Source organism: Salmo trutta, chromosome 26, assembly GCF_901001165.1.
Source record: "Salmo trutta chromosome 26, fSalTru1.1, whole genome shotgun sequence".
Lineage (NCBI taxonomy): Eukaryota > Metazoa > Chordata > Actinopteri > Salmoniformes > Salmonidae > Salmo > Salmo trutta.
The window spans coordinates 3,398,827-3,414,052 of record NC_042982.1 but is presented as its reverse complement, the minus strand read 5'-3'; the positions used below and the strand labels follow the sequence as shown (position 1 = coordinate 3,414,052).

General features: G+C 44.5%; 1 protein-coding gene across 2 annotated transcripts in view; it reads right to left on the bottom strand.

Moving 5' to 3' along the window:
* The window catches only part of mmp28 (matrix metallopeptidase 28), a 39,338-nt gene that overhangs the window by 5,326 nt on the left and 18,786 nt on the right, over window positions 1–15,226 (bottom strand). For both annotated transcript variants that reach the window (XM_029714421.1, XM_029714420.1), the window contains exons 4-5: window positions 4,250–4,471; window positions 3,750–3,995 (exon numbers count right to left, since the gene is read on the bottom strand). In XM_029714421.1, the coding sequence (XP_029570281.1) occupies window positions 3,750–3,995; window positions 4,250–4,471 (468 nt within the window). The remainder of the gene's footprint in view (window positions 1–3,749; window positions 3,996–4,249; window positions 4,472–15,226) is intronic.

Here is a 15,226-nt window from a genome sequence, read left to right as displayed (position 1 = left end):
GTTCAAACCATGATAAAGCAGGGAGAAAACATGCAATTCTGGTGCAGCACCTGCAGCCTATAAAGTTACAAGTATAGGCTAGCGAATTAGATTTTCATTTTCAAATTGAATAGGGCCTATTCGTATAATTAGTAAGCTGACGCATATATAAGCATACCTTTCATAATATTTCCCCTAATGTTATTAGCCTACCTCCTCTTTCTCTCTCCATTGTTGCTTCATCCTTTCCTCAATGTCAGCACCTTTGGCAGTGATTACAGCCTCGAGTCTCCTGGGTATGACGCTACAAGCTTGGCACACCTGTATTTGAGGAGTTTCGCCCCATTCTTTTCTGCAGATCCTCTCAAGCTCTCAGGTTGGATGGGGAGCGTTGCTGCACAGCTATTTTCAGATCGGGTTCTAGTCCGGGCTCTGGCTGGGCCACTCAAGGACATTCAGAGACTTGTCCCGAAGCCACTCCTGCGGTGTCTTGGCTGTGTGCTTAGGGTCATTGTCCTGTTGGAAGGTGAACCTTCACCCCAGTCTGAGGTCCTGAGCGCTCTGGAGCAGGTTTTCATCAAGGATCTCTCTGTACTTTGCTCCGTTCATCTTTCCCTCGATCCTGACAAGTCTCCCAGTCCCTGCCACTGAAAAACATCCCCACAGCAATATGCTGACACCACCATGCTTCACCGTAGGGATGGTGCAACGTTTTCTCCAAGACGTGACACTTGGCATTCAGGCCAAAGAGTTCAATCTTGGTTTCATTAGACCAGAGAATCTTGTTTCTCATGGTCTGAGTCCTTTAGGTGCCTTTTCCTGAGGAGTGTCTTCCGTCTGGCCACTCTACCACAAAGGCCTGATTTGGTGGAGTGCTGCAGAGATGGTTGTCCTTCTGGACGGTTCTCCCATCTCCACAGAGGAACTCTGGAGCTCTGTCAGAGTGACGATTGGGTACTTGGTCACCTCCCTGACCAAGGCCCTTCTCCCCCAATTGCTCAGTTTGACCAGGCAGCCAGCTCTAGGAAGAGTCTTGGTAGTTCCAATCGTCTACCATTTAAGAATGATGGAGGCCACTGTGTTCTAGGGGACCTTGAATGCTGCATAAATGTTTTGGTACCATTCCCCAGATCTGTGCCTCAACACAATCCTGTCTCTGAGCTCTACGGACAATTTCTTCGACCTCATGGCTTGGATTTTTGCTCTGACATGCAATGTCAACTGTGGGACCTTTATATAGACAGGTGTGTGTGCCTTTCCAAATCATGTCCAACCAATTCAATATACCACAGGTGGACTCCAATCAAGTTCTAGAAACATCAAGGATGATCAATGGAAACAGGAGGCACCTGAGCTCAATTTCGAGTCTCATAGCAAAAGGGTCTGAATATTTATGTGAATAAGGTATTTCTGTTTTTTATTTTGAATACATTTGCTAACATTTCTAAAAACCAGTTTTGCTTTGCCATTATGGGGTATTGTGTGTAGATTGATAAGGACAGTTTTTAAATGTAATACATTTTAGAATATGGCTGTAAAAAAGGCAAGGGGTCTGAATACTTTCCGAATGCACTGTATATATAGGGCTATATAGGGCTGTAGTGTATATATATATCAATCTAGAACAGGATTATCTACAGTATTTTAGATGCAATTTGAATGGAGTTGGAGAAGAGAAAAGACTGAGTGCTTGCGTGTGCACTGACTTAAAGCAGCTACATTTGAGTGATAGGCTGTTTTAAAACTCTGCAGCTGCATAAAAAAAAGACATCTTTACAATTTAAAAAATAAGATGACCTCTGAAAGCCAGACGGAGATGGATAAATTAGACCAGACGGAGATGGATAAATTAGACCAGACGGAGATGGATAAATTAGACCCGACGGAGATGGATAAATTAGACCAGACGGAGATGGATAAATTAGACCCGACGGAGATGGATAAATTAGACCAGACGGAGATGGATAAATTAGACCAGACGGAAAGGGGTAAATTAGACCAGACGGAGATGGGTAAATTAGACCAGACGGAGATGGATAAATTAGACCAGACGGAGATGGATAAATTAGACCAGATGGAGATGGGTAAATGAGACCAGACGGAGATGGATAAATTAGACCAGATGGAGGTGGGTAAATTAGACCAGACGGAGATGGATAAATTAGACCAGACGGAGATGGATAAATTAGACCAGACGGAGATGGGTAAATTAGACCAGATGGAGATGGGTAAATTAGACCAGATGGAGATGGGTAAATTAGACCAGATGGAGATGGATAAATTAGACCAGATGGAGATGGATAAATTAGAGCTGATGGAGATGGATAAATTAGACCAGATGGAGTGGATAAATTAGACCAGATGGAGATGGGTAAATTATACGCGCATTCGGTCTTTATATTACTGTAGCATAGACTATTCTGCAGCAAATGCAGGCCTTCCTGTCACAAGAAAAAAGTTACCATGATGAGATGATAGGTCTACATGCATTATGAACTGAGCTCCATACTGAGATGGGCTGTCTGTCCCCACCCTGAGCGTTGATGATTCATCATGCAGAGGCCATAGAGAAGCTATATTTAGACAAAGCATATAATTTAACAGTTCCATTTCACGCCATGCTGTTCATATAAATCATTTATAATAATGTATAGGTTTCTCACAGTTATTTATCCCAGGAAAAAGAAGTGGTTTTGGGCGGTAAATCTTGGTAACCGAGTTCCCGCCATTCAACCCTAATGCAGAGCCCAGTCCGCCATAACAGGAGCTCTGTTCTCCAGTAACACTAACACTGGGACAACCAATCTACCCTCGTGACAGCACTGTCAGGTAAACAGTGTGTGTGTAGGTATAATAATGTCTTAAGTGCAGTTGAGAGAGAAGATATACTGTATACTGAACAAAAATATAGATGCAACATGCAATAATTTCAATTTGAGTTACAGTTCATGTGAGGAAATCAGTCAGTTGAAATAAATTCATTAGGCCCTTATCTATGGATTTGACATGACTGGGAATACAGATATGCATTTGTTGGTCACAGATACCTTTAAAAAAAATGGGCCTCACAATAGACCTCAGGATCTCGTCACTGTATTTTTGTGCAATCAAATTTCCATCGTTAAAATGCAATTGTGTTCGTTGTCTGTAGTTTATGCCTGCCCATATCATAACCCCACCGCCACAATGGGGCACTCTGTTCACAATGTTGACATCAGCAAACCGCTTGCCCATACAACGCCATGCACGTGGTCTGCAGCTGTGAGGCAGGTTGGACGTACTGACAATTTTTTTTTAAACGATGTTGGAGGCGGCTTATGGTAGATAAAATGAACATTCAATTCTCTGGCAAAAGCTCTGGTGGACATTCCTTCAGTCAGCATGCAAAGAAATTGAGAAATACACGGATGATTTTTGTGCGGATGAAAAAAAATGTGTAAACTTTTATTTCTGCTAATGAAACATGGGACCAACACTTTACATGTTGCGTTTATATTTTTGTTCAGTATAGTATACAATGAGGTAATTGAGTGATGTCAGTCTGTCTCCCTCTCTTTCTAGGGGGCATTTGGACAGTTCCGCTTGTTTAATGATGCAATTCCTTTCAACACTTTTTGCTTATAAATCTGGCTGTATCTTGATTCATTGTCGACGCCCCATTTAACCTTACATACAGACAGATGGTTTAATTCACAGACATGCCTTGTAGTGTATACAGTATATGACATCATTGGTTTTAACCTGAATGGAGGACATCGTAAATCATTTACCATAGAGCTGCTGCACTGCAGCGATGTCATCCCAGCTGAGGACCAGGGCGCGGCCTAGCTTCCTGTAGTAGGGGGACATGAGGGAGTGGCGCACCGGTGAGTGCTCCAGCCCCAGTGTGTGGCCTATCTCGTGGGCTGTCACCATGAACAGGTTGTGTCCCTTGTGTCCGTACAGCGTCCACCTCTCTGCAATGTCGAAGTGGGCCTCCCCCCGGCAAGGGAAGAAGGCATGTGCTAGAGCTCCCCCTATAGGACAGGAGAGGAGATGGAGTGTGAGAGGTTTGGACAGGACAGGAACTCCATTGGCCCCTCTCTGGTGCCCAGATTTGGGTGATTAAGCTCTTTCTTTACTTTAAAAGAATAGTAGGGCAAGTTTTTACGGACCATGTGCCCTGAAAACTAGCTATGAATTACAGCCCAGGGTCAGGTTACATGGTCAGGAAAAAAGCTCCAGGCCCCATGGTAAAATTCAGTAGGGTGAAGATGATGTGGGGCCTGACCTGGGCCATCAAAGGCGTTGCTGGCCCCGTCATTGTGCTCGCCCTCGTAGAAGGCCAGGCGGATGTCCGTGGGGCCCTCTGGGACCTCCTGGAAGGCCAGGCCTGACACGTTGCTCCACAGCTGAAAGGCGGCATGCACCGCAAGCCGCACGGGGCCCGGCGCAAGGTGACGAGGCCAGTTCACTATCCTGTAGGTCAGGTGACGCTTGTACCATTTCTCACCTGCAGGGGCAGAGATGACACAGAGAACCATGGGTACATGCCAATGACAAAGAAACAAAAAAAGGACTGCACGGAACACCACCACATTGCTCATTATAATAAAATAAAATACCTTTCCCACCAAGTAAGTTTAATGTGATATGACAGTGTTGGTATTTCAACATTTGCAGTAAAATCACATGCATTGCAACGTCCTTAAGAGTCTATTGACGCACATGTCAATCTAAGTAACATAATAAAAAAATCCCCATCAACATAAGCCAGTTGAAGCTTTTTGCATGGGCTGCGTCTCAATCTGCCGCATCCGCCTATGTCGCCTTTCCGCATCTGCGTGGAAGGTGGCCGAGCTACAGTGGTGTTTGTCAGACCATGAGACATACGGAAAAATCGGTCTTCTCATGAAAACGTCTGCAGCGTCAAAACGGCCTACAAGCTATTATGACCACTTGATGGAAAGGGGAGACTCTCATGAACATGATGGTGTTTCCCATTTTGCACTACGACCCCCACAAGTGTCATGGGTCTCATCTGAAGGTAACCCATACAATAGAAGTATGGAGGTAGTTTTGTGCCAATGAAAATAGGGGGTTCAATGTCCAAAAAAACTAAACAAAAAATCCTGAGATTTCTTATATCTCCAGACACTTCAAAACCTTATTCTTTATGATACATTTATGTATTTTTTTTTACATCTATAAATGTGTTATTCAATGTATTTCTATGGGCAATAGTAGTAAAGTTCCAAACTGCCTCTGGAAGCAATATCAGCACAAGAACTGTTCGTCGGGAGCTTCATGAAATGGGTTTCCATGGCCAAGCAGCCGCACACAAGCCTAAGATAACCATTTGCAATGCTAAGCGTCGGCTAGAGTGGTGTAAAGCTCGCCGCCATTGGACTCTAGAACAGTGGAAACGCATTATCTGGAGCGATGAATCACGCTGGCATTCTGACGGCCGAATCTGGGTTTGGCGAAAGCCAGAGGAATACTACCTGCCCGAATGAAAAGTGCCAACTGTAAAGTTTGGTGGCGGAGGAATAATGGTCTGGGGCTGTTTTTCATGGTTCGGGCTAGGCCCCTTCGTTCCAGTGAAGGGACATCTTAATGCTACAGCATACAATGACATGCTAGACAATTCTGTGCTTCCAACTTTGTGGCAACAGTTTGGGGAAGGCCCTTTCCTGTTTCAGCATGACAACGCCCCTGTGCACAAAGCAAGGTTCATACAGAAATAGCTTGTCAAGATAGGTGTGGAAGAACTTGACTGGCCGGCACAAAGCCCTGACCTCAACCACCATCAAACCCATTTACATTATATTTTTTAACATTTTAGTCATTTAGCAGATGCTCTTATCCAGAGCGACTTACAGTAGTGAATACATACATATCATACCATGCATTTTCTTTATTTATTTAAACTTTTTATTATTTTTTCCCTTACTGGCCCCCCGTGGGAATCGAACCCCCAACCCTGGCGTTGCAAACACCATGCTGGCGTTGCAAACACCATGCTCTACCAACTGAGCCACAGGGAAGCACCTTCAGGATGAATTAGAATGCCAACTGCGAGCCAAGCCTAATCGCCCAAGCCTAATCGCCCAACATTTTTTACTTTCATAAATGTAACCTTTATTTAACTAGGCAAGTCAGTTAAGAACAAATTCTTATTTACAATGACGGCCTACCCCAGCCAAACCCTAACCCGAACGACGCTGGGCCAATTGTGCGCCGCCTTATGGGACTCCCAATCACAGCCGGTTGTGATACAGCCTGGAATCGAACCAGGGTCTGTAATGAAGCCTCTAGCACTGGGATGCAGTGCCTTAGGCCGCTGCGCCACTCGGGAGCCCAAATTCACTAATGCTTGTGGCTGAATGGAATTAGAGCATCCAAAACATGCTCAATGGGTGACATGTCTGGTGAGTATGTTTACAGATCCTTGCAACATGGGGCCGTACATTATCGTGCTGAAACATGAGGTGATGGCGGAGGATGAATGGTATGACAATGGGCCTCAGGCTCTCGTCACGGTATCTCTGTGCATTCAAATTGCCATCGATAAAATACAATTATGTTCGTAGTCCGTAGCTTATGTCTGCCCATACCATAACCCCACCGCCACCACGGAGCACAAACCGCTCGCCCACACAACGCCATCTGCCATCTGCCCGATACAGTTGAAACCGGGATTCATCAGTGAAGAGCACACTTCTCCAGCGTGCCAGTGGCCATTGAAGGTGAGCATTTGCCCACTGAAGTCGGTTACGATGCCGTAGTGCAGTCATGTCAAGACCCTGGTGAGGATTTGTGCAAAGATTTTGAGAGAAATAAGCTTTTTGTGCGTATGGAACATTTCTGGGATCTTTAATTTCAGCTCATGAAACATGGGACCAAAACTTCACATGCTGAGTTCATATTTTTGTTTAGTATAGTTGAAAATGTGCTAATTAATACAATGCTAAAGTTGTCTGTGATGAGATTCAAACACGCAACCTTTGAGTTGCTAGACCTGGGTTAGCTAAAACGGTTAAGGTTAGGGGAAGGGTTAGCTAACATGCTAAGTAGTTGCAAAGTAGCAAATAGTTGAAAAGTTGCTAATTAGCTAAAATGCTAAAGTTGTCTGTGATGAGATTCAAATACACAACCTTCGGGTTTCTACACCTTGGTTTTTACCTTAGGTAACCTTCTGTAATGTACCCATACCAAACGTAATATATAACAATTTACGTTTACTATGTTATGTCTAGTCTATGAGACCAGGCTGGTGATTAGGCATAATTACAGTGCATTCTGAAAATATTTAGACCCTTTGACTTTTTCCACATTTTGTTACGTTACAGCTGTATTCTAAAATGGATTAAAATAGTTTTTTTCTTCCCTCTTCTATCTACACACAATACCTCATGATGACAAAGCAAAAACTGTTTTTTAGATATTTTAGCAAACGTATAAAATAAAATAAATATCACATTTACATAAAGTATTCAGACCCTTTACACAGTACTTTGTTTAAGCACCTTTCACAGCATTTACAGCCTCGAGTCTTCTTGGGTATGACGCTACAAGATTGGCACACCTGTATTTGGAGAGTGTCTCCCTGTTTTCTCTGCAGATCCTCTCAAGCTCTGTCAGATTGGATGGGGAGCATCGCTGCACAACTATTTTCAGGTCTCTCCAGAGATGTTCGATCGGATTCAAGTCCGGGCTCTGGCTCGGCCACTCAAGGACATTCAGAGACTTGTCCCGAAGCCACTCCTGCTCTGTCTTGCCTGTGTGCTTAGGGTCGTTGTCCTGTTGGAAGGTGAACCTTCACCCAAGTCGGAGGTCCTGAGCACTCTGGAGCAGGTTTTCATCAAGGATCTCTCTGTACTTTTCTCCGTTCATCTTTCCCTCGATCCTGACTAGTCTCCCTGTCCCTGGCGCTGAAAATAAATCCATGATTCTGCCACCACCATGCTTCACTGTAGGGACGGTGTCAGGTTTCCTCCAGATGTCACGCTTGACATTCAGACCAGTGCTTTCAATGTTGATTTCATCAGACCAGAGAATCTTGTTTCTCATGGTCAGTCTTTAGGTACCTTTTAGCAAACTCAAAGCGGCCTGTCAGGTGCCTTTTACTGAGGAGTGGCTTCCGTCTGGCCACTCTACCATAAAGGCCTGATTGGTGGAGTGCTGCAGAGATGGGAGAACCTTCCAGAAGGACAACCATGGAGCTCTGGAGCTCTGTCAGAGTGACCATCGGGAGTGACTATCGACCACCTCCCCCAATTTCTCAGTTGTTTGGCCGGGCAGACAGCTCCAGGAAGAGTCTTGGTGGTTCCAAACTTCTTCCATTGAAGACTGATGGAGGCCGCTGTGTTTTAGGGGACCTTCAATGCTGCAGACATTTTTTGGTACCCTTCCCCAGATCTGTGCCTCGACACAATCCTGTGTCAGAGCTCTACAGACAATTCCTTGGACTTCATGGCTTGGTTTTTGCTCTGACATGCATTGTCAACTGTGGGACCTTATATAGACATTTATATGCCTTTCCAAATCATGTACAATCAACTGAATTTACCAAAGGTAGACTCCAATCAAGTTGTAGAAACATCTCAAGGATGATCAATGGAAACAGGATGCACCGGAGCTCAATTTCAATTCTCACAGCAAAGGGTCTGAATACTTATGTAGGTATTTCTGTTTATTTTTTTATACATTTGCACAAAATTCAAAAAAACTGTTTATGCTTCGTCATTATGGGGGTATTGTGTGTAGATTGATGAGGGAAAAAAATATATTGAATACATTTTAGAATAAGAGGGCTCCCGAGTAGCGCAGTGGTCTAAGACACAGCATCTCAATGCAAGAGGCATCACTGCAGTACCTGGTTCAAATCCAGGCTGCATCACATCTGTCCGTGATTGGGAGTTCCATAAAGCTGCGCACAATTGGCCTAGCGTTGCCGGGGTAGGCCGTCATTGTAAATAAGAATTTGTTCTTAACTGACGTGCCTTTGTGAAAAGGTAAGAAAAGAAATAAGGCTATAATGTAACAAAATGTGGAAAAAGTAAAGGGGTCTGAATACTTTCCGAATGCACTGTACATACAATACCAGTCAAAAGTTTGGACACACCTAGTCATTCAAGGGTTTTTCCTTTATTTTTACTATTTTCTACATTGTAGAATAATAGTGAAGCCATCAACATTATGAAATAACATATGGAATTATGTAGTAACCAAAAAAGTTTTAAGGAAATGTATTTTATATTGTAGGTACTGTATGTACCAGTCAATGTTTTTTTGTTGCACCCATTTGTTGGGGGGTAAAGCTCAATGCTTTTTTTTCTTTACAAGACTGTAATCGCCTCGTGTATACACGAGATTACACAATCTAGAAATCACTAAAGCAAGCAACCACACACAGCATGCAAAGCATACAACAACGAGAGGAAAACTTCTTAGCAGGAAACAACCATTACCCAGAGCTTAGTGGAACCGGCTGGAGGTTGGACCTTAACCGTAACAGCCTGGCTGTATCAGCCAGAGATTGTTTTTATTACATTTGTTTTTAATTTCACCTTTATTTAACCAGGTAGGCTAGTTGAGAACAAGTTCTCATTTGCAACTGTGACCTGGCCAAGATAAAGCAAAGCAGTTCGCCACATACAACAACACAGAGTTACAGAGCAAAGGAGCAAGATATATAAATAAATACAGTATGGGGATGAGGGTAGATTGGATGGGCTATTTACAGATGAGCTATGTACAGGTGCAGTGATTTGTGAGCTGCTCTGACAGCTGGTGCTTAAAGCTAGTGAGGGAGGTAAGAGTCTCCAGCTTTAGTGTTTTTTGCAGTTCGTTCCAGTCATTGGCAGCAGAGAACTGGAAGGAGATGCGGCCAAAGGAAGGATTCTAGGATTACTTCTGTCATATGTGTAGAATGTCACGAAATTAGCTTTAAACAGCAATTGTCTTTGCGGCCAAGAGGGCCTCTAAAACTACCATGTAATGTCATGGGGCCCCCACTGATTTTGTTGTTTGGGTCACTCAGATGGCTTATGCCTTGCTCTTATGCTATGGCAAAATGTGTATAATTGAAGGGCATTAACTTTTCAAACTGAAAATGTTCTCTCAGCCACATGGCAAAATGTGTAGAATTGTAGAAAAATAGCTTTGAAACTGCTACATTTTGTTTCTGCTGCCAAGAGGACCTCTAAAACCGCACCATTGGCAACGCCCACTACCATGCTGCCCCCCCCCCTCATTTCTCTGCCTAGAGGAAACACTGCAGATATCTATGTAGCGAACATTCATGTAAACTCGAGAGATCAGGTGTCTTGCAAAGCCACCTCTTTTGACCAGAGCCACCACATTCCCCATATAGTGCTGTGGCTGTGTACTAGACTGGACTACTTTTGACCAGAGCCGAAAGGCGTGTCAATTGGGATTAGGCCTGTCAAAGAGCAGCCACAGAGGAGAGATGTAAACTGGGAGGTCTCGCCAGACGCCAGAGTTGTAGTGAGTGCAGTGCACACTTGAGCCGTCTCGATCCTGGACACAGAGATAGAGACGAGGTTTAGATATTTGTTTTTATCTACCCTTAGACTAGATAGCCTCTCATCCACTCCTCCCCATTAGGCTCATATGGCAAAAATTCAATAGCCAGCCTACACAGCGAGAGAGAAACATATTGCGAATGCAGGTCCTTTCTTGGTAATCTGGACATCTCGATGAATTAAAAACTACCTAAGACTTTGGTGAATTTGTAATTGTTTTCAAGAGTGTGACCTAGCAGGAGCATTCTGCATCTGCATCCTTGAAATACTCGTGCATGGTTTTACGCGCTGTTGACATGCACAGCAAGCAATTATTACACACTGACTCGAGCTACATTACATAAGGATGGACAACATTCCTGGCAGCCATAATGTAATGAGAGAAAATACGTGTCAGTGGAGGCTGGTGGGAGAAGCTATAGGAGAATGGACTCATTATAATGGCTGGAATAAAATGGAGTCAAACGTGGTTTCCATATGTTTGATACGGTTCCATTTATTCCTTTCCAGCAATTATAGTGAGCCTGTCCACCTATAGCTTCTCCAACCAGACTCCACTGAAGTGTGTGGTTTTGTTCCTACTATTACAAATCTGAATATTACGCACCATATTCTAGAACTATTGTGCATTCCTAGTCATTCTGACACAGCTGTCACAAATCGTCAAAGAGCCATGCATTGATTTCGTCAGTTGCTTTAAACTTTGAGCATTACTTGCGTCTTACCAGTGTATTTTACTTAATTGTTTCCTTATCCGTGTCTTCTCGTGCTATTGAAAAGCAATTAGCTAGTCTACTTGTTTCTTTTAAAGTGATTATTATTGAACAATTGTATTTTTTTTCTTTGGTAATCAAAGGGATCTGCATCCATACATTCAGCCTGTCACGGATAGAAGCTTAAGTTGGATGCCCATGTGCAGACGAAAGAGGCCCTGTGGCGAACTCTCCTGAGGCCTTCCTGGTGAAGATGCAAAAGCTCCGCTGAGAGCTTGGTGAGTTGACTGCATTAATGCAGCCTGTCCTAGACTAAAGTAACAATGCTATGGACGTTTCACCACAGCGCCCCCCCACACCTGGGAATGTCCTGTTAGGAACTTTCCTGCTTCAACAAGAGGTAGCCAACTTGATTGCATTAATTGAACCTGTCCTGCTGGATCATTTTATATTTACATTTTAGTCATTTAGCAGACACTCTTATCCAGAGCAAGTTACAGTTAGTGCATTCATCTTAAGATCGCTAGGTGGGACAACCACATATCACAGGCATCAAAAGTGCATTTTTCCTCAACGTAGCTATCAGTAGCGTCAGAGCTAAAAGGGGGGGGGGGGTCAAGTGCAAGTGTTACGTGCTCTTTTCATTTTTTTTATTATTATTTATTTATAATTTTATACATTTTTTGGAAGGGGGGGTTGAGGTGAGGAGGAAGATTATTTAAGATACCATTAGAAGAGGTAGGGTTTCAGATGTTTTCGGAAGATGAGCAGGGACTCTGCTGTCCTAGCTTCAGGACAGAGAAGAGCTTGGACTGGGCTGAGCGGGAGCTGCCATTCCATAATGGTGTGAGGGCCAAGAGACCGGAGGTAGCAGAACAGAGTGCTCATGTTGGAGTGTAGGGTTTGAGCATAGCCTGAAGGTAGGGTCGGGCAGTTCCTCTTGCTGTTCCGTAGGTAAGCATCATTGTCTTGTAGTGGAAGCGAGTTTCGACTGGAAGCCAGTGGTGTGTGCGGAGGAGTGGAGTGGCATGAGAGAACTTGGGAAGGTTGAAAACCAGACGGGCTGCTGCATTCTGGATAAGTTGCAGGGATTTGATGGCACAAGCAGGGAGCCCAGCCAACAGCGAGTTGCAGTAGTCCAAACGGGAGAGGACAAGTGCCTAGATTAGGCCCGTCGCTGCTTCCTGTGTAAGGTAGGGTCGTGCTCTACTGATGTTGTAGAGTATAAACCTCCAGGAGCGGGTCACAGCTTTGATGTTTGCAGAGAACAACAGGGTGTTGTCCAGGGTCATGCCAATGTTCTTTGCACTCTGGGAGGGTGACACTGTGGAGTTGTCAACTGTGATGGAGAGGTCTTTAAGTGGGCAGGCCTTTCCGTCTTGTCGAGGTTGAGCTTGAGGTGGTGGGCCGACATCCAAGTTCAGATATCTGCCGGGCATGTAGAGATGTGTGTCATCACTGGGTGTCAGAAGGAGGGGAAGGAGAAAAATAGTTGAGTGTCATCCGCATAGCAATAATAGGAGAGACCATGTGACGATATGACGGAGTCGAGTGACTTGGTGTGTAGAGAGAAGAGGGCCTAGAATCGAGCCCTGGGGGACACCAGTAGTAAGAATACATGGTGCGGACACAGATCCTGCCAGGTAGAATGCAATCCAAGAGTTTGCATAGCCTGAGATGCCCAGCCCTGAGAGGGTGAAGAGGACATGATGGTTCATGGTGTCGAAGGCAGTGGATAGATCTAGGAAGATGCGAACAGAGGAGAGAGGGTCAGCTTTGGCAGTGAAGAGAGCCTCTGACACAGAGAAGAGTAGTCTCAGTTGAGTGACCCGTCTTGAACACTGACTGGTGACCATTCTGAGACCATTCTGAGAGAGATAACGAGAAAGTTGATCAGAGACAGCATGCACAAGTGTTTTGGAAAGAAAAGAAGAAAGGGATACAGGCCTATAGTTTGACATCAGATGAGTCGAGTGTTGGTTTCTTGAGGAGGGGAGCAACTTGGGACATTTTGAAGCCAGTGGCCAGAGATGTGTTGATGAGGGAAGTGAGAAGGTCTCCAGAGATGGTCTGGAGAAGGGAGGAGGGGATGGGGTTGTCAGGCGGCTAGACCTCACTAGTTGCAGGATATCATCTGGAGAGAGAGGGGGGAGAAAGTGGTCAAGTCGTAGTGAGTGAGACCAGTGGACTCAATAGGCTAAGTGAATGAGTAACGGATGTCGTCAAACTTTTTTCAAAGTGGTTGTGACAAAGTTGTCCGCAGAGAGGGAGGAGGGCGGGAGTGGCGGATTAAGGAGGTGGGAGAAGGTGGAAAAGAGTTTCCTCAGGTTAGAGGCAAAAGCTTGACATTTTGAGTGGTATAAAGTGGCTTTAGCAGTGGATACAGAGGAAGAGAAGGTAGAGAGGAGGGAGTGAAAGGATGATAGGTCCTCCGGAAGTTTAGTTTGCCTCCATTTTTGCTCAGCTGCCCACAGCCCTGTTTTGTAAGCTCCCATGAGTCACTCCGCCACGGAGCAGGAGGGGAGGGCCAAGCTGGCTGGGAGGAAAGGGGACAGTGCGAGTCATAGGATGAGGAAAGGAAGGAGAGTATGGTTGAAGAAGCAGAATAAGGAGACAGGAGGGAGAAGGATTTAGCAGAAGGGAGAGATATGATAGAAGAGGAGAGAGTAGTGGGAGAGAGAAAGCGAAGACTGCAACGGCGCATGACCATCTGGGTAGGGGCTGAGTGGTTAGGGTTGGAGGAAAGGGAGCCAGAAAAGGAAACAAAGTAGTGATCAGAGACCTGGAGGGGGGTAGGACTTCATGTTACACAGGTCAAGCGTATTGCCTGCCTTGTGAGTTGGAGGGGACTGAGAAAGGGTTGAGGTCAAAAGAGGTAAGGAGACATCCCTAGTGGCGGAGCGGTCTAAGGCACTGCATCTCCAGCTTCGATCCCAGGCAGGTGTCACAGCCGGCTGTGATCGGCAGTGGCGGTTCTAGACCATTTCAACTGGGGGGGGCCAAGTTGGGGCCAGTTGTACTGTTAGAGGGGCCAGTTACATTAGACGTTATTGTTGTCATATAGTTTTATTCACTGCGTTGCAGGCATTAGCAGGCAAAAGACCATGTTCATAATCATCATCGTTGCCACTGTCTAATAATGGATGTAAAAAAAGAACGATAGCAAAAATTAGTTATGTAAAAATTATTTCATACTCCACATTTAGGGGGGCCACAAGGGGGTCCAAAATTGTTGTCACAAAAGGTAAGATGACCACTGGCTCATCAGTCATAAATAAATACCTCTCCTCTAAAGTCTTATCTCTGTTTTCTGCTTACAGGACACTGCCATGACCAGGGGATATTGGTCCACGTATTTCAACCTCTTAAAACTGCTCACAAAGTAATATGACGAACGAGTGAAGAAGTGAACACGGATTTTTATCGAATCGTTTTTTCATATAGCCTTTATTTTAACCAGGATAAACGTCTGTGAAGGGAGATCTGACAACATTCAGGCGGAAAAACCTGGTTGCCTGATCCAAAGGCAAACATACCCTATCCATAAGGATATCCAGAATGGGAGAGATCATAACATGTTTATCAAGGCTAGGGTGGTTAATGTTGTTAATTAGGTTTTCAATCAAGTTTCCTAAATGAGCCTCTGCGTGTCTTTCATATAAATGATAGCTTTGGGGATCTGCCATTAGAAAAAAGTCTGAACATCATTCCCATTGTGGTGATCTGATAAAAAGATTTTAAAGCTCCTTTTAAACACTATCATTCAGTACCCTATGTTGATATGGGTTGTGAAGTCTTATCAAAGAGAAGATTGTTCATAAAATATTAGACTGCCCACCACCACACTATCGCAAAAGCAGTTGAACTAAAACAGTACAAATGTCGGGTCAAGTTAAGTGTATTCAGGCAAATGAACTTGGTGGATTCATCAGGAGTTCAAAGACCATTTACATGCAGTTGCGTCCACACTGACATTTGCACAGTGGGCAGTGGCCTTGAGTCATT